The 16,203-nt window shown below is 33.0% G+C and overlaps 2 protein-coding genes across 2 annotated transcripts; one reads left to right on the top strand and one right to left on the bottom strand.

The window, feature by feature from the left end:
- The first annotated feature begins 5,851 nt into the window (after positions 1–5,851).
- LOC114425769 (kinesin-like protein KIF21A) lies at positions 5,852–7,680 on the top strand. Its single transcript, XM_028392724.1, has 2 exons — positions 5,852–6,126; positions 7,122–7,680. The coding sequence occupies exons 1-2, from the start codon at positions 5,961–5,963 to the stop codon at positions 7,400–7,402; spliced, it is 447 nt and encodes a 148-aa protein (XP_028248525.1). The 5' UTR covers positions 5,852–5,960; the 3' UTR covers positions 7,403–7,680.
- Positions 7,681–8,172: 492 nt separating this feature from the next.
- On the bottom strand, positions 8,173–10,025 carry LOC114425768 (pentatricopeptide repeat-containing protein At5g66520-like). Its single transcript, XM_028392722.1, has one exon. The coding sequence runs from the start codon at positions 9,922–9,924 to the stop codon at positions 8,302–8,304; it is 1,623 nt and encodes a 540-aa protein (XP_028248523.1). The 5' UTR covers positions 9,925–10,025; the 3' UTR covers positions 8,173–8,301.
- Between the last annotated feature and the right edge of the window lie 6,178 nt (positions 10,026–16,203).

Raw genomic sequence — 16,203 nt, forward strand, 5'->3', positions numbered from 1 at the left:
CGGGCTTGAATTGGAATGGAGAGAAGCTACCAAGGGGCAGGGATCATACCATATACGATAAAAATAAATAATAATATTTAAAACACTACAGAAAGTTAGAATTCAGAGGTTAGAATGGACCGCATTGGAAATGGTCCCCACACTGAAATCACTGGGTCAAAAACATCAATGTTTTTTGGGATGTAGTGAGTGTGTCACACCCATCATTTACTTACTCAAATTCAGAAAATGGTTTGTTATCATGTAGGGTTGGTTGCCTTAAATTTTGACCCTAGAAAAATAAAATTGATGTCTTCCATGTAAAGCAACCCTTGTTGTAAGTTCCATGCAATTCATTATTCATTGTGTTTTTCACTGGGGAAATTATTTATGCAGAGACCTACCTACCTATGTATATTCCACTAAAAATTCATTTGTGGATGGTGAGAGGAAAGGGGCAACAAAGAAAAAGAGAAAAAAGTAATTAAAGACATTGGACAATATGTGAAATTTACGTATAAAAATATTCTCCCTAAGTAACAGAACTCTTTTTACTATATGTGATCTCAGGGTCCTGGACAAATACATTCCTTCTAGCAATGAATGATTAAATTACGCTTTATTTTTAATTAAAAAAATGTATTTTAGTCCCTCTCTACCTAAACGGTATTAAAGATTTTGCTTATGTAACTAAGGAATTACAAGTTACTTAAATGAAAATCACCTTGATTTTGCATTCTTTTTATTAAATATCCCATCACATGTTTGTTTTCATTTTAAAGTATTCATTCTGACAAATTTTGAAAGGACTAATACAAATATTTTTCAAATTACAGAAACAACAAAAAATGTAAATTTAGAAGATAAAAAAATATTTTAAATTTAAAGGACTAAAAATATATTTAACCCTTATAACAAATTATGGATTTTCCAACATTTTTTCATTTTTTTAATTTATTAGAATTTAATTTTGAATACTTTATTATAAATGTTAAAAAAATAAAATAAAAATTCAAAACGTCTTTTGTTGACTTCACAAATTTACTTCAAATTTTAATTTCTTTCATCTTTTAAAATTTTAAAGGTGATAATAGGAATTCTAATCTAATTGTTGATGTTATAAGATAAATCAAAAAAGAGAAAAATTATTTGTAAAAAAAATCATTTTTATAAGTCGAATTAAAATATACAATATATTAATCTCTTAAAATATTAATTTTAAATTTTATTTGGAATGGTTTTAGTATATTTAAGAAGGAAAGTGTAATTTATGCTAAATTGTATATTCTCAACTTTTACATTATTAATATAATTAAGTTAGAATCTTTCACCTTTTTTAGAATACAAATGTTACAAATTTGCGGCCAAATTAAATTCTTTCCTGCTTTTAAAAATGGGGAAGGACACAAACCCATTATTTTTTGTATATATGAGATCTGAGCTTTACCTTTGAGTGTATTGGTAATGAGAATATCATATAAAACTCCTTATTCTTGGAAAATGACCCTTGATGGTTCTATTGAAGACCCCTTGATTCATATGAAAGGTGTGTGCATGTGCTCCTTCTCTAAACTTAGGTTATTGCCGAAATATAAGTTCATGATCATCCTGTACGTGTGAGCGGTATGAAATGTAGTGCGGCTTATAAATAACATAGAAATGTGCAGAAAAAGATATAATAATGAGACTGCCAAGAAGTAAAGAACAAAGGCAAAAGAACAAACAAAATGTTCCAGTATATTGTTTTTTTGACTGGTGTTGACAATAATTAATTGAAGTTGGGACTTGGGAGCCATATATGTGAGACAAAAGAACAATTTATCAAAATATCATGAGTAATCTGTCGTATATCATTTCTCTTTTAAGCTAATGCATATTAATCATATAAATTATTGTGAAAAAATATTATTTTTTCCTTGATAAAAATATATTTATTAAAAAATTATAATGTAGTATTATAAATCATTTAAGTATTTAATTAATATATATTTATTCCGTTTCACTTTATAACGCTTTAGCAACAAAAAAAATGTTTCAAATTAATTATCATATAATTAATTAAAAAGATAAAAAATATATTAAAAAGTCACATGATATATTTGATCAAATTCAAAATATTAATTAGGATAAATAGTCACTTTTGTCCATCAATGTGTAATTAACTGACAAATGCATTTCTCAAAGATGAAAATACAAAATTTAGTTCCTGAAAGTGTAAAAAGTGCAACAAATAGATCCGACCGTTAACTTCCGTCCGTCACCATTAATAAAATAGCCTACATGGCACAGAGGGACAAAGTTGTCATTGAAATGATTGTTAACATGGATTGTCAGCATAAAGGTATATTTGTCATAATATTTTTTTTGACTTTTCGTTTTCCTACTTCACTGACAAATGCGACTCTGAAAGATGAAAATACAAAATTTACTACTCCTATTCGTTTGACAATGAAACCAACATTAAAACCATCAGAAAGCTGTTCAGATAAATGCAAAAATAAAACCCTAAAGCCATAACTCAAAAGAATTCATCCTTCACACTACTACTCCTGATCTAACCATCCATAGCAAGGACTGTGAGCTGAACTCCTTAGAGTAAAAGTAGGTACTACAAGCGACAATCTGGGGTGTGTCAGAACCATTCTCAAGACGAGTGAGTACTTCCACCTTGTACCTAGGATCTCTCATAATTATATGAAAAGTGATAACAACAACTATTGTTACTTAGTTGATAATGAACTTTTTGTTGTTGTATTTATATAAATCTTGTGGGTGGTGGTGGGGGAGGGGGGGTTAAGTTGGTTACATCCTGTGTAAATCTCTAGTACGTATATTTGTATTAATTGTCTTTATGATCATTCCTTGTAGCCTAATCAATTTTTTGGCAACTTGTTTAATTAGTATTGAACATGTTAGAGATAAGGGAGCAATATGAAGACTTAGTCTTGAAAGTTGATCAAGAAGAGTTTGAAGAAGTTTTGTCTTTTATATGTCCAACTTTCTTAAGTAACATTTGTATTGATTGTTGTATTGTGTGTTGCATCTTAGTCTTTATCATTTGATATATGCATCATGCATCATCATGTAAGAGTAAGAATAAAAGTTTCTAAAGTTAGAAAATTTCTTCTGAAGTTAAAACTCTCTATTTTAATTGATTATAGATTGATCGTAATCGATTACACAAGTGTTTATAACATGCAGAGAAGTCTCTTGTATCGGTTTAATTGATTATAAGCTTATTGTAATCGATTACACAATTCTTTTTTAGACAATGATTGATTTTTCAGGAGTTTCTAGTTTAATCGATTATAAGGAGATATAATCAATTACTTCTCTTTTAAAAATGTTTTAGAAGTGATCAAGAGTACTTCAATCGATTACATTGAGAATCTAATTAATTACATTGTTCTTGAAAGTTTTCTAGTTTTTGGGAAAAACACTTTAATCGATTGAAATGATAATATAATCAATTACTTTTTTGAAATAATCAATTGCATTGTATATTTTGATTATAGGCGGTTATAACTATTTTTTCTATAGATCCCCACATTGTGTTCTCACTTCTAATAACTTCTAACAACTTCTGAACGGGTTAGAATTACGAGCTGATATTAGTAAAACAACGAAGAAAAGAAAAAGTGCTTAAATAAGTGTGACTCACACCTTCTAATCTTTGATTATGAAAATCATTTTGTAAAGAGTGAGTTGTAATATTTTCTTGAGTTCAAGAAGACACTCCTTCATTCAAGCAAGGTTTTTACATAGGATTGATCATGTTGTGTCTATCTTTGACTCTACTTTTTGTGTAGTTTACACATTGTTCTAAAGGCATGCTAGAATAGATTTTTTTAGTTTGGACTATGGGTAGGTTTCTCTTAGGCTTTTATTCACAAAAGACCTTAGGGTTGGGTACCTTAGTCTCTTTTTCTGGGATATGAATTATGATTGCTTGTAAGAATTCTATATGCATAATAAAAAAATTTAATTCGATTTTGGATTAGATAACTGAATTGGTTCCTCTAAAAATAGTGAGTGACCCCGTATAAAAATTGATGTACTTCTTTTCTTGATCTTATCTTTCTCTTGATCAATTTACTGAAGGTTAAAAAAAATATCATTTTGAAAGAAAGAATCTAACAAGAATTTTGTGTAAATGGTGATTGATTAAATATTGCGCAAAAGATTTTTTTTAATTCTAATTTTAAAAGTCTGTTTTGATCTAGAAACAAATTCATCCCCTTTTGGTTACTGAGTTCCATCATCTTTTTTAGAGCATTTATATTGATAATAAAAGAAAGAGTGCTTTAAATCTGGTTCGAATTGAATCGGATTATAACTGAACCTAAATAGAATTGTTTCTTTTCCTCGAACTAGTTCAAGAAGAAATGAGTGTACTATTTTATAAAACTAATTCGGTTAACCAAATTGTTTCTACAAACCGAATTGATTTTTATTTAAATATTTTTTTATTTAAAAAAATAGTTTAAAAACTAGTTCAAAAATCGGTTCAAAACTGATTCATATCTTAAAACTAATTTAAAATTGATTAAAAATTAATTCACTTTAAATTTTTTTTTAACTGACACACCCCTACTTACCGTATATATTTGTTAAATGAATCAATCATTTTAGCATTCCTTTTATATACACGTGTCAATTTTTTACGGCTAGTATTGAACATTTATATTGATAATAAAAGAAAGATGGGTAATATTTTGTTTGACTTACCGTGAATATTTGCTATATGAATAACTAAATTCGGATGGCTTTAAGACTGTAAAAAGAGTCGATTTTTCAATTAATACATTCGTATATGTTCCTTAGATTGGTTATATAAACATTAATAAAAAAAAATATTGTTAATAAAAGTAAAATTAATCATTGCAACATTTGAGAAAGTAGATGTTGGAAACTGGCAGCAAGTTTGAGAGATTTGTATGAGGCTCAAGAACACACGTCTCTAGGTTTGTGAATTTTCCATCTTATTTTTGTAACTATTACCTTGAAAATGGTATCAATCACTTTTATTAGGCCGAAGACCAACATGTTTGTTGGGCTATTGTTATATCCACACCAATGTTTTTGCAAAGCATACTCCCATTTATTTTTTATTTATTCTAATTTTTATCATCTTATATACATTTTATACCCATAACAAGCATAATCACTATTTTGGAATGTACTTTGTGGAACAATGTTTTGTTTTTAACATTCCAAAAAATACATGCCAGATTGAAGGAGCCTATCAATTATCTAATTTCTCCACTTCTATTGCTTCAATATTGTATATTTGTCCTTTATATGAGCTTTCAATGCCCTAAAAAATTATTTTCCTGGAATCTAATGCTTATTGGGTACGTCAGAAACTGCATCTATTGTTGCTTTTGCTTTAATGAATGTTTCAGACCTATCTCCAACTAGTGAAAGATTACCAGGGTTATCTTTCTTTGCAATATTTAAGATTAATAACATAAATAAAATTTTGTAGTGGGGGGTTTCTTTTTCACTTTCTTTTTAGCATTTTATATGGTGAATGAATCAAATGCATGCAATTAATCAGTGTATCAAACATTTGTTACGCGGATGGAGCGGCGACGATCAACTGGGGCTAGAGCTTTCCCAGCCACTTTTTCAATTATTTTATGGAGGTTAATTTGTCATTTTACAATTTCTTTAACCAAAATAGATAAAATAATAATCATCTTCAGTAGTCACTTTTTGACTGGTTCACCATGGAAAGTTAAATTTTGATTATTTAATTTTTAAAAGGAAAAAACACATTTGATTTTCTTTCTTTTTTTCTTTTAAAAATCATATTGAAGATATTTTCTTAAAATTAAACTCTACACTTTTTTTCTCTCTTTCTTTTCAACGTATCTCTTTTTTTCTTGCAGCCACCCCCCAAATTATTATTCCTTTTAAAACATCATCAACTTTGTGGTGGATTTCGTGACTTGGCAACGTAGGAGGAACAAACAAGGATGAACGCAAACCTTCTCAGAAACTTGTCCTTCCACGCGCGCCGTCTTCGTTTCTCTCCCACTCCTTCCATCTTCTCTCCTACAGCTACAGCACCCACCTCCTTCTCTTCTCGCTCCCATGTCCCCGACAAACCCCACTCCCTCCTTGAAGACATTAGCAACGAAGGTAACACTTATTGCCTTTTCTTTTCTCTCAATTACTTGGGTGTCCTTCACATGTTTGATAAAATGCTTCTTTCAACACTTACAAGTTACAACTTTTCTCGTACAGGAATAAACCATCAATTTGTTCTCTGAACTCTCTCTCTCTCTAAATTATATAAGTAGTCCTTAAAGTATTAGAAATTATGCAATATTGTCCTCAATTTGATTTTATTTTCAAATAAGTTTCTCAAAGGTTAGAATATATAAACTACCCAGGGACTAAATTGATGGATATTTAATACTTTAAAAATTACTTATATAATTTTATTAGATTAAGGTCTATGTAGAAGAGGGGATGATACTTCAAGGACTAAATTGATGGTTTATTATTATGAGAGGTTTTTTTTTTTTTTTTTGCAATACCAAGGTAAAAGTCAACTAATCATAAATCATGCTAAATGTGACTTTCAAAATAGTTATTATAAAATAATAAATTTATCATATATTATAATTTCTAATAAGTTGAGGCCATAAAGATCCTTTTACATTATCAATGCAGACATTGTTTTCTCTTGTTGGAGATTGGTTCCTATGCAATATCCGTAAAATATTTTATATCATCAAAAATCATACCATGACCTCTAAAATAGTTATTATAAAAGTCAATAAATTATCACTCTAATTAGTTGACCCTGTAAAAACTCTTCACAGTGTCAAAGTGAATACTAATTTCTCTTTATTATTTTGTAAAATTCACGAGAGTTTGACTAAATAAATTATGAGGGCCATAAAAGTTTCTCAATACAAATGTGTTAAAAGAATTTGCTAGAAAGCGAGGTGGTAACATTTTTGGTGTTATGAAATAAGGTGTAATTGAGTTGGAGACATAACTGGATCGTAATCCAACTGATTGAATGAGCCAGTTAGGATTTTAATACATTGGTTTCAAATATAGATCTTTTGAGTCTATGCTAAAAGAATTTTATTGTGTGTGTCTACTGTGTTTGGGTTATAAAGAGTTGAAGAGGCGTGTGGCAAAGCTTCAAGAGGGGGATGCTGAGGCAATTCCTTCTGTGTTTGAGGCTATATTGCAGAGGTATTTAGCAGGGAAGCCTATAGAAGCTGATGAGGAGTTGATGAGGGAAATTCTAGGGAAGCGGGCATTGTCGGAAGATGAAGAGGACGAGTCTGATTCTGATTGGGAGGAAATAGATGACACTGATAATGATGATGAAGAAGATTTTGATCCTGGTTTTAATGGAAGGAATGGAGTTGATGAAGGAAAATATAAGAGATGATTGAACTCTGCAGTGGGTGTCAAGATTTCAAATCAGCCTTGGATTGACTGTGTTGTAAAACATATAACAGGAGGTGGCTATGGTTACTGCTGTTAAACTATATGGAGCTTGCTTTTTATTCTTTAGTTTGTAGCGTTTTTATGAGCTGCTAACATTTTCTCATGGTTAGAAATTTTGTGGTCAATCTCAACCATGAAATTACATCATACATACTATAATACTGCTCTTGCTAATTAATGCTGTACATCTTATGGTAGTGGCATTTCATTTACTTCGAAGTGGGCAATGCTACTTATAATTAGCATGAATATATGTGAAAAAAATAAATCAGTAGTTTTATTTGTAATTAACACTCATCATAGGAAAATCATATACTGTTTACTAATGAGAGACTTTGCTGCTTGGGAGTTCAAATTGGAAATAAACTAATATGAATTCGCAAGGGAAAAAGGTTTTCGATTCAATTTTGCTTTTTAACGAAAGTTTTGAAGAAAGGAATATGATCGTTGGGGGTATTAGTACACTTATATAAGGAAATTGGTTTTAGTGTTACAAGTCCTTGATTTTGTTTGATGTAATATTCCAGTATTCCATATCTTTTAATGACTCTTTACATGTGTCCTAGTATTACATATCCAGTACACAGCTCTGCATCACCATAAATTTATGCGTAATAATTCAGATAACACTTGAACAAGCCATGTTACTGTATTTCCTGTAATTTGCCGCAAGATTTCAATGCCTACTTTTCATTGAAAAAGTTAGTAATATTAAGCCATGAAGAGAAATTACAACACATGCTACCAGCGATTGATTGTTGGACTACTGTTTAACAAAGTAATACGCAAATTTCACCATACAACCATTGAAATTATGCTTTTGCTGATAATTCAATGTATTCATATCTTCATTTCGTTACTTAATCCATTTAAGACCAATACTAGTTCTTTCATGGGAAGTTCAGATGATCCTCCAGCTGAGAATTCTTGAACCTCTCCATTGATTTCAATCATGCTACAGCCTGGGATTTTCTTTTCTATTCTTTTTTCTTTCATTATATTCCTAATTCTTTTGGCAGCATCAAACATGCCAGCTTTGGCATATATATCACACCAGTTCACATAGAAAGCATGATTATGAGGTTCCAAGTCTATCAAATGATGAACTACCTTTTCTCCTAATTCCACATTCCCATGCATCTGACAACCTCCAAGTAATGCACCCCAAACATAAACATCCGGCTTCATCGGCATGCTTCTTATGAGAATCTCTGACTCATCAAACAGCCTTGCTCGACTAAGAATGTCAACCATGCAAGCATAGTGATAAACTTGTGGTTCAATCGAGTAAACACGTTTCATTACATCAAAGCACCAGCGACCTTGTTCTACCAAACCAGAATGAGCGCACGCTGACAATAATCCAACAAATGTCACATGGTTTGGCTTGACTCCAGCTTTTTCCATCTCTAAAAAGCAATTGAAAGCCTTCCAACCTAATCCATGAAGAGCAAACACCGAAATCATTACGGTCCATGCAGAGGCATCCTTCTCAGGCATTTCTTCGAAGATTTCAAATGCTTTCTGCACATCCCCACACTTGCCATACATATTGACAAGTGCTGTTCCAATTACCACATCACACTCTATGCCGTTTCTTCTCAGATAACCATGCACCCATTTCCCATGGTCTATAGCACCAAGTTGCGCACAAGCTGAAAGGACACTAGCTATTGTAATCTTATCCGGTTTAACCATATCATCACTCAAAATCTGCATTTCATGGAAAAGTTCCAGTGACTCCTTTGCGCTCCCCCCTTGAGCCAACCCTGTAATAATGGAATTCCAAGTTATGATATTCCTCCCATTCATCTTTCTAAACAAATCCATTGCCATGTCAAGTCCTCCATTTCTCAAACACCCAATCACCATTGAGTTCCAAGTGACAACATCTGTTACCAGCATTTCATCAAACACCTTCCTGGCATTACTCAACAACCCACCAGCCATGTACAAGCTGATCAAAGAATTGGCAACATAAACATCCTTTAAGAATCCAAACTTAATCACTTGGGTATGAATAGCTTGGCCAGTAGCACCATCCAGCCACTGAGTGCAACCCTTTAAAAGGAAGGGGAAAGTGAGACAATTGGGCACAATGTCCTTGCAAAACATTTGCTTATACAACATCAAAGCCTTGCAAAAATGGGTGTCATCACCACTCTCCATGCTTATATATGCTCTGATCATGATGTTGTAGGCACGAAGATCTGGGTTCTTGATCATGTGAAAGACATTGGTGGCATAACTGAAAGAACCATAATAGGAAAAGGAACAAACATATAGGAGACGGGTAATGAGATAATATTGATCACCAGTGTGTAAAGTTGGGGACTTTAGAATCTGGGTATGAGTTTTTTTGAGCTCTCTCAGGTTCTTGCATTGTTCAATCAATCTAGAGAGTGTGTTCCTAAGGGTTAGGCTTAAGGATTCTACAGTTTTGAACTCAAGATGAGTAACCATTATAATCAACTCAAAACAGTGAAGCACACAACTAAAAGTGAACCAAACTCTTTAATATTATGGGTTCAATATTGTAGGCAAAAGGACTAATCAAAGTTATGGGATTTAGCTCAAAATGTATGCTAAGAATCTCACCTTCTCATTATTTTTATTCCATGTATGTTAAATTTCTTTTTTTCTTTTACTGCTTCTTTTTTATTTTTGATAAATAATTTATATCCCAATTGGGAGTGTTACCATATCAATTTGTTTTTTGTAACATTTACTTTCTTCCACACCATGCACTTACGTGAAGTAACTAAAAGACATTCTACTTGGACTACTGCGTTTAGTAATCTTTGGAGTAATATTCGAATTACTATATGAGATACAAAAGAAGGTGGAAGAAAAATTTAATGATCTGGGGACGTGTGAAAGAGAGGAGTATGAATCTAGGGAGGCTTATGAACAACTAAAGAAGTTTGAGTCCTTGATGGTTAGGAAGAGATGACTCAGATGAACTAATAATAACTAATGGGAAGTAAAGTGTTACATATTTTTTAAGAAATTGACTTATTTAAAGTGAATAAAAATAAAATAAGTAATTCTCGTTGTTGAGGAGAAAATCAACTAATAATATTTCAATAAATTCACAACTTATTATGTTTGTGTATGTAATATTGATTATTGAATTTTTCAAACTGAGTAGGGATACTTTGAGTATATTGAAATTTGAATCTTCTTTTCAATGCTTTGAAGTTTTGAATATGGAGAAGTTAACAAAAAGGACTGTTCAGGAACCCTTATTTCTCTCAATGACGATTCAAGCCTTTATAAAGATGATGCATACCAAGTCCATAAAAAGTGCCAGAGTCTAACCTTGTTTAAATTTCCGGGTTTGTTTTATGAACTTTTGAACATTCCCCTGCTTTATTCGGTTACTGTTAAAAAGGAGCTTAAAAGCTGATAAAAAGTAAGAGCTTAAAAAAGTGTATATTTGATCTTTGAAAGATCGGTTAAACCGCATTCAAATATGGTTTTTGGTATAAATTTGATTACAATGTCATAATTATTTGAAAAAAAAAAAGAGTGAACTCATTGATTCTTTGAAATAAATAAATCACTGTGCCGAAAGAAGGAACATTTCAAAAGATCGGTTTTTGATGTCAGAAGATCTTATATACTTGTGGGGAGTTTCAAATCAGTGGGTTGGGCAAAGGTACATTTCAGACCATTGCTATGTTATGTTGAAAAATGAAATTAAAAACTGGGGTCCTAAACCATTTCGTTTTTTCAATTACTAGTTTGAACACCTTGATTTCAGAAATATGGTTGCAATGTGTTGGAATCAAATGAATGTGCAGGGTTGGAAACTTTACGCAGTCAAAGAGAAAATGAAGGCATTAAAGATCAAGATTAAAAGCTGGAGTAGGGAGACTTTTGGTGGCTTGGATGCGAAAATTGAAGAGTTGGTTAGTGAAATGGACGTGCTTGATACAAACATGATTGAGGGGCAGATCCAATGCTCTGATCAAAGAAGATTACTCTCTGAAGAATCTGGAGATGAATTAGACAGAAAGAAAGCATGTTATTTCAGAAATCCAGGGTCAGATGAATTAAACTGGGAGACTCTAATAGCAGGTATTTTCATTCTTATATGAGATTTAGACAGCGAAGGAACCAATTGACAACAATACAATCGCAAATTGGGTGGATAGACAATGTTGGTGGTGTGAAAGATGCAGTGAGGAATTATTTTGAGGAGGTTTATCAGGAGCCAGAACTTGACAGACCAAATTTGGATGGAATAGAATTCAAATGTCTCAGTTCTATGGAGTCTGAATCCTCAGTTGCTGATTTTGCAGATGAGGAAATTAAAGCGACAGTGTGGAGCTGTGGCAATAGGAAAAGTCTTGGACCAATAGATTCAACTAAGAATTTTTTAAAGAGTGCTGGAGTATAGTTGGGAAGGATATATGTGATGGAGTGTGTGAGTTCTTTCGTAATGTTGAACTACCAAAGGCTATTATAGCCTCCTTTATAACTTTGATAGTGAAGCAGGATCATCCTTTAGGCTTGGCTGATTTTGTCATATATGGCTGATAAGCAACATTCATTAGATCATATCAAAGCTGATGGCGAAAAGGATTAAAAAGGTACTTCCTTCAGTTATATCTGACTGTCAGTGTGCCTTTATCCCGGGTCAACAAATACTTGACGGGGGTGCTAGTTGCCAATGAATTAATTGACTGGGCTAAGAGAAATGGGCAAAAATTACTCATGTTTAAGGTGGATTTCCAAAAAGCTTACGATTCTGTAAGCTGGTCCTTTTTTTATTACATGATGAGAAGGCTTGGCTTTGATGAAAAATGAAGGTCTTGGATAAAAGCCACAATGTTTTTAAGCAACATTCCAGTTCTTGTGAATGGAAGTCCCACTACACAATTTGAAGCTAGAAGAGGTCTAAAATAAGGGAATCCCTTAGCCCCTTTCCTGTTTCTTATTGCAGCTGAAGGACTTTCAAGATTAATGAGAAGTACGGTGGAGAAGGATGTTTTCAAAGGCTTTCAAATGGATGATGAGACAAATTTCTCTATCTTGCAGTATACGGAGGATTCGATAATTGTTGGCAAAGAAACTCAAGATAACCTGTGGGCATTAAAAGCAATCTTCAGAAGTTATGAATTGGTCTCGGGTCTTAGAATCAACTTTCATAAAAGTAGTATATATGGGATTAATATTGATGGTCTATTTTTACAAGCAGCGGAGAACTTTCTGCATTGCAACATTGGTATTTTGCCTCTTAAGTTCCTAGGGATTCCGATTGGGGCTAATCCACGTAAATGCCATACATGGGCACCAATCATAGTTATTTTCTAAAAGAGACTTGTGGGTTGGAGAGGGAAACACTTATCTATGGGAGGGAGAGTGGTCATAATAAATTCTGTTTTAAACAGCTTACCCCTTTATTTCTTTTCTTTTTACAGGGCCCAAAGGAAGGTTATCCAATCATTAGTTACAATACAACGCAAATTTCTGTGGCAGGGATGGTCTGAAAACCAGAAGATCAATTGGGTATCATGGGAGAAGATATGTCTCTTGAAGCAAGATGGTGGTTTGGGCAACAAGAATTTGGAGAAATTCAACATTTGCCTACTAGATAAATGGTGGTGGCAGTTTCTAACAGACAGATCAATGATTTGGTACAAGTTGTTATCATATAGATATGGTAATTTGCAACAGCCTCACCAGATGAAAATTACAAATACTTAAATATGGTGGTGTGATATTTGTGGATTAGATTCTAATGAGGCAAGTCCTGCAAGGTGATTCTTAGATCTAGTGCAGAGAAAGGTAGGAAATGGAAAACAAATTATTTTCTGGTCAGATAGATGGTTGGGAGAGAATTGTCTTAAAGATTCTTTTGCAAGGTTGTTTCAAATAGCGACAACCAAAGAAGCCTACCTAGCTGAGCTAGTACCAACACCAACAATAGGATTAGAGTGGAGATGGGTATGGAGACACAATCTGTTCATCTGGGAGGAGGAGCTTCTTTAATAGCTCAAGAATGGGCTTCAAGGAGTATATGAGGAAGGAAATTCTGAGGACTCGTGGGAGTGGAAAGGAGATGATTCAAAAAGGTTTTATGTGGCCTCAGCATATAAAATCATAATTCAACACCAATCCAATGAGCCAGATACATTACAACAATATTCGATCTTAAAACATTTGTGGGCAAGTGATGTGCCTTCAAAGGTTCTTGTATTTTCTTGCAAATTGATTCAGGACAGGGTACCAACATGTTAGTAGCTGCAACGAAGAGGTATTCAGATTTCACAAATATCTCGCACCTTTCGTCACTCAAACATAGAGGATAGAGATCACTTATTAATGGCATGCCCATTTTCTGTTGGAATATGGAATGCTGTCTTTGATTGGTTGGATATTTCAATGGTAATTCCTACGGATATTGTTCAATTATATGAACAGATGGGATTCTTTATTAGGGCAACTAAAATAAAACGATGGAAGTTTTTATTTTGGCATGTTACTTGTTGGTGCTTATGGAATGTTAAGAATGAAATCATCATCAAGGGTGGGATAGCAGATGCAGGAAATACGTTTTCAAAGAAAAAGATGCTATCTTGGCAATGATTTGTGTACAAGAAAGACATCAAACCGGGATTGTTTTACTCCTCTTGGTGCATGAACCCATTGGGATGCTTTTAATTATGATCTTGGAAGGCTATAGTCGGGACTCATACTTGAGAAGGATTTTTATTTTGTGATGTTTGTATAGTATCTTACTGTACAGCCTTCTCCAACTTTTTGTAATACTTTTTGGTGTATATATATATATATATATATATATATATATATATATATATATATATATATATATATATAAATTATCAATTCGCCTTTCAAAAAAATATGCTGAAAGAAGGTGTAGGATAAAAGAAAATAAGGCTGATGATCAGAATCCAATTTAATTGTGCCAAAAGAAAGAAAATTGAATTGGACAGCTGAATTTGTGGTTATGCTATACAATGAAGGTAGCGATGATATTCAAGATGCCTTGCTTCGATTTCAGGCCTCCTCTTTCTGCTACCTTTCTTGTGTGATCTACATTGTCCCACGTTAAGTAAAGTGGTGTCAAGAATAAAACGAATAAGTTCCACACCAGATAACGATGCAGAAGAAATTTAACTGGCCCTTGGCATTAGAATAACGTTTTGAACTTCAAAGTGTGTCAAGTAGTGATTTAGATCATTAAGTTCCAAGCTTACAAACAATTCATCCTCCTCTAATTTCTTTAATGTTTGGCTTTAACATCACACAGATGTCTATCGTCTAACATGTTTAAGCTTATGATTCAAGTTTTTATGAATACAAATGATTCAAGTTTGTGTGAATATCTGGAGTCTGGACCAAAAACACAACAGTTTTAAAGTGTGCCTGGTAATGCATTACAAAAGCTTTGGACCTAAGGAATTAATTCTGGTCCCGGCTTATATAGAAAGGAAGGAAAAACATTGGATACTTAATGATATTGGATTTATAACACTCAAAAAGCATTGTTGCGTTTTGTGCCCAAAATTAAAAAGAGAAAGGAGAAAGTCTCTCCAATAACTAAATTAATTATCTTAGCCATTAGAGAATCTTGAATGTGAAGAAGCATCCTTGGCAACCAAGATTCTTAGATGACAAAAAGCAGAAAACCAAAGAAAGAAGGAACAGAAGAAAAATATAATATATCATAAAAAAAATAACTGCAGCAAGTTCCAAATTCTTTCCTAGGAAGATTTCCATGCAAATGTTCACACAACTCTTCACAAGGATTGCAAGGGCTTCATCTCATCAACTACAGCATTCAGCATATATTTGATGGCATATGGGTCCCACATACAATGATATGGGGTGCAGACTAGCCCTTGAAGACAAAGAAAGAGTCACATTTAGGAGGAGGCAGAGGCATGAACATGTTGATGCAACAAGGCATGTCAAACCTTGCAATTGTTCAAGTTTGGTATCTCCTCAGAAACAACAACAAGGCCACAAAACCAAAGAGAAGTTGATTGAATTCCTTTGTAGTAGTTGCTTGCTTTTTGTCTGTTGCCCTTTAGCCTGTGTTTGTTGTTTCATCAAGCTACCATGCAGAATCTGTCATCAAGCAATAAGGTGTGCTTGGCAATGGGCATGTTTTGGATCAAAGAATAATAGGGAATGTGCAGATTATTCTTCATTTTCTGACATCAATTCTGATGTCACATCTGGTAAGGTTATGCCTAGTAGTGTCTCTGAAGACAGAAGAAGACAACACAGATTTCATCAATTGTTATGTAAATAGGTGGTTGCTGCATCAAAGAACAATTTGAAGCCTAAGAGAAGAAAATGTGTCTTGGTCCATATATCCTTGGGTTACAAGCCATGACTACTTACATGATTTTTGCTTCTGATAGTTTAGTTTTAAGAAGAAATCTTAGGTATGGAGGTTATGCACTGATCCTCCACACATATTGTATCAGAAAATAAAAAAATGGATTCAACTTATACAAATTATTCTCGGTTAGTCTTTAGTATTCTGGCCTTTGTTTTGTTGAAATAAAATGATATTTTTTCAGTCCTATTTTAAATAGGTGTGTAAGTTGTCAACAATGGTATTCGAATCCATGCCCTTTCGGACCTGTACCTGAAACTGGCGCCTTAGACCAAATCGGCCATCTTAATTTTGGTGTTCTGAAATAAAAAATTCATGTAGGAACGTTACAGAAGTTAGAAGGATTACTGTTGTTATTG

Source organism: Glycine soja, chromosome 9 (genome assembly GCF_004193775.1).
Source record: "Glycine soja cultivar W05 chromosome 9, ASM419377v2, whole genome shotgun sequence".
NCBI classification, from domain to species: domain Eukaryota; kingdom Viridiplantae; phylum Streptophyta; class Magnoliopsida; order Fabales; family Fabaceae; genus Glycine; species Glycine soja.

What these genes read in the sequence shown, in the direction of transcription:
- LOC114425769 (XM_028392724.1), top strand. Translation starts at nt 5,961, where the DNA reads ATGAACGCAAACCTTCTCAGAAACTTGTCCTTCCACGCGCGCCGTCTT. An exon ending in TGAAGACATTAGCAACGAAG is followed by an intron (nt 6,127 to 7,121) that starts GTAACACTTATT and finishes TGGGTTATAAAG; the next exon opens with AGTTGAAGAGGCGTGTGGCA.
- LOC114425768 (XM_028392722.1), bottom strand. Translation starts at nt 9,924, where the DNA reads ATGGTTACTCATCTTGAGTTCAAAACTGTAGAATCCTTAAGCCTAACC.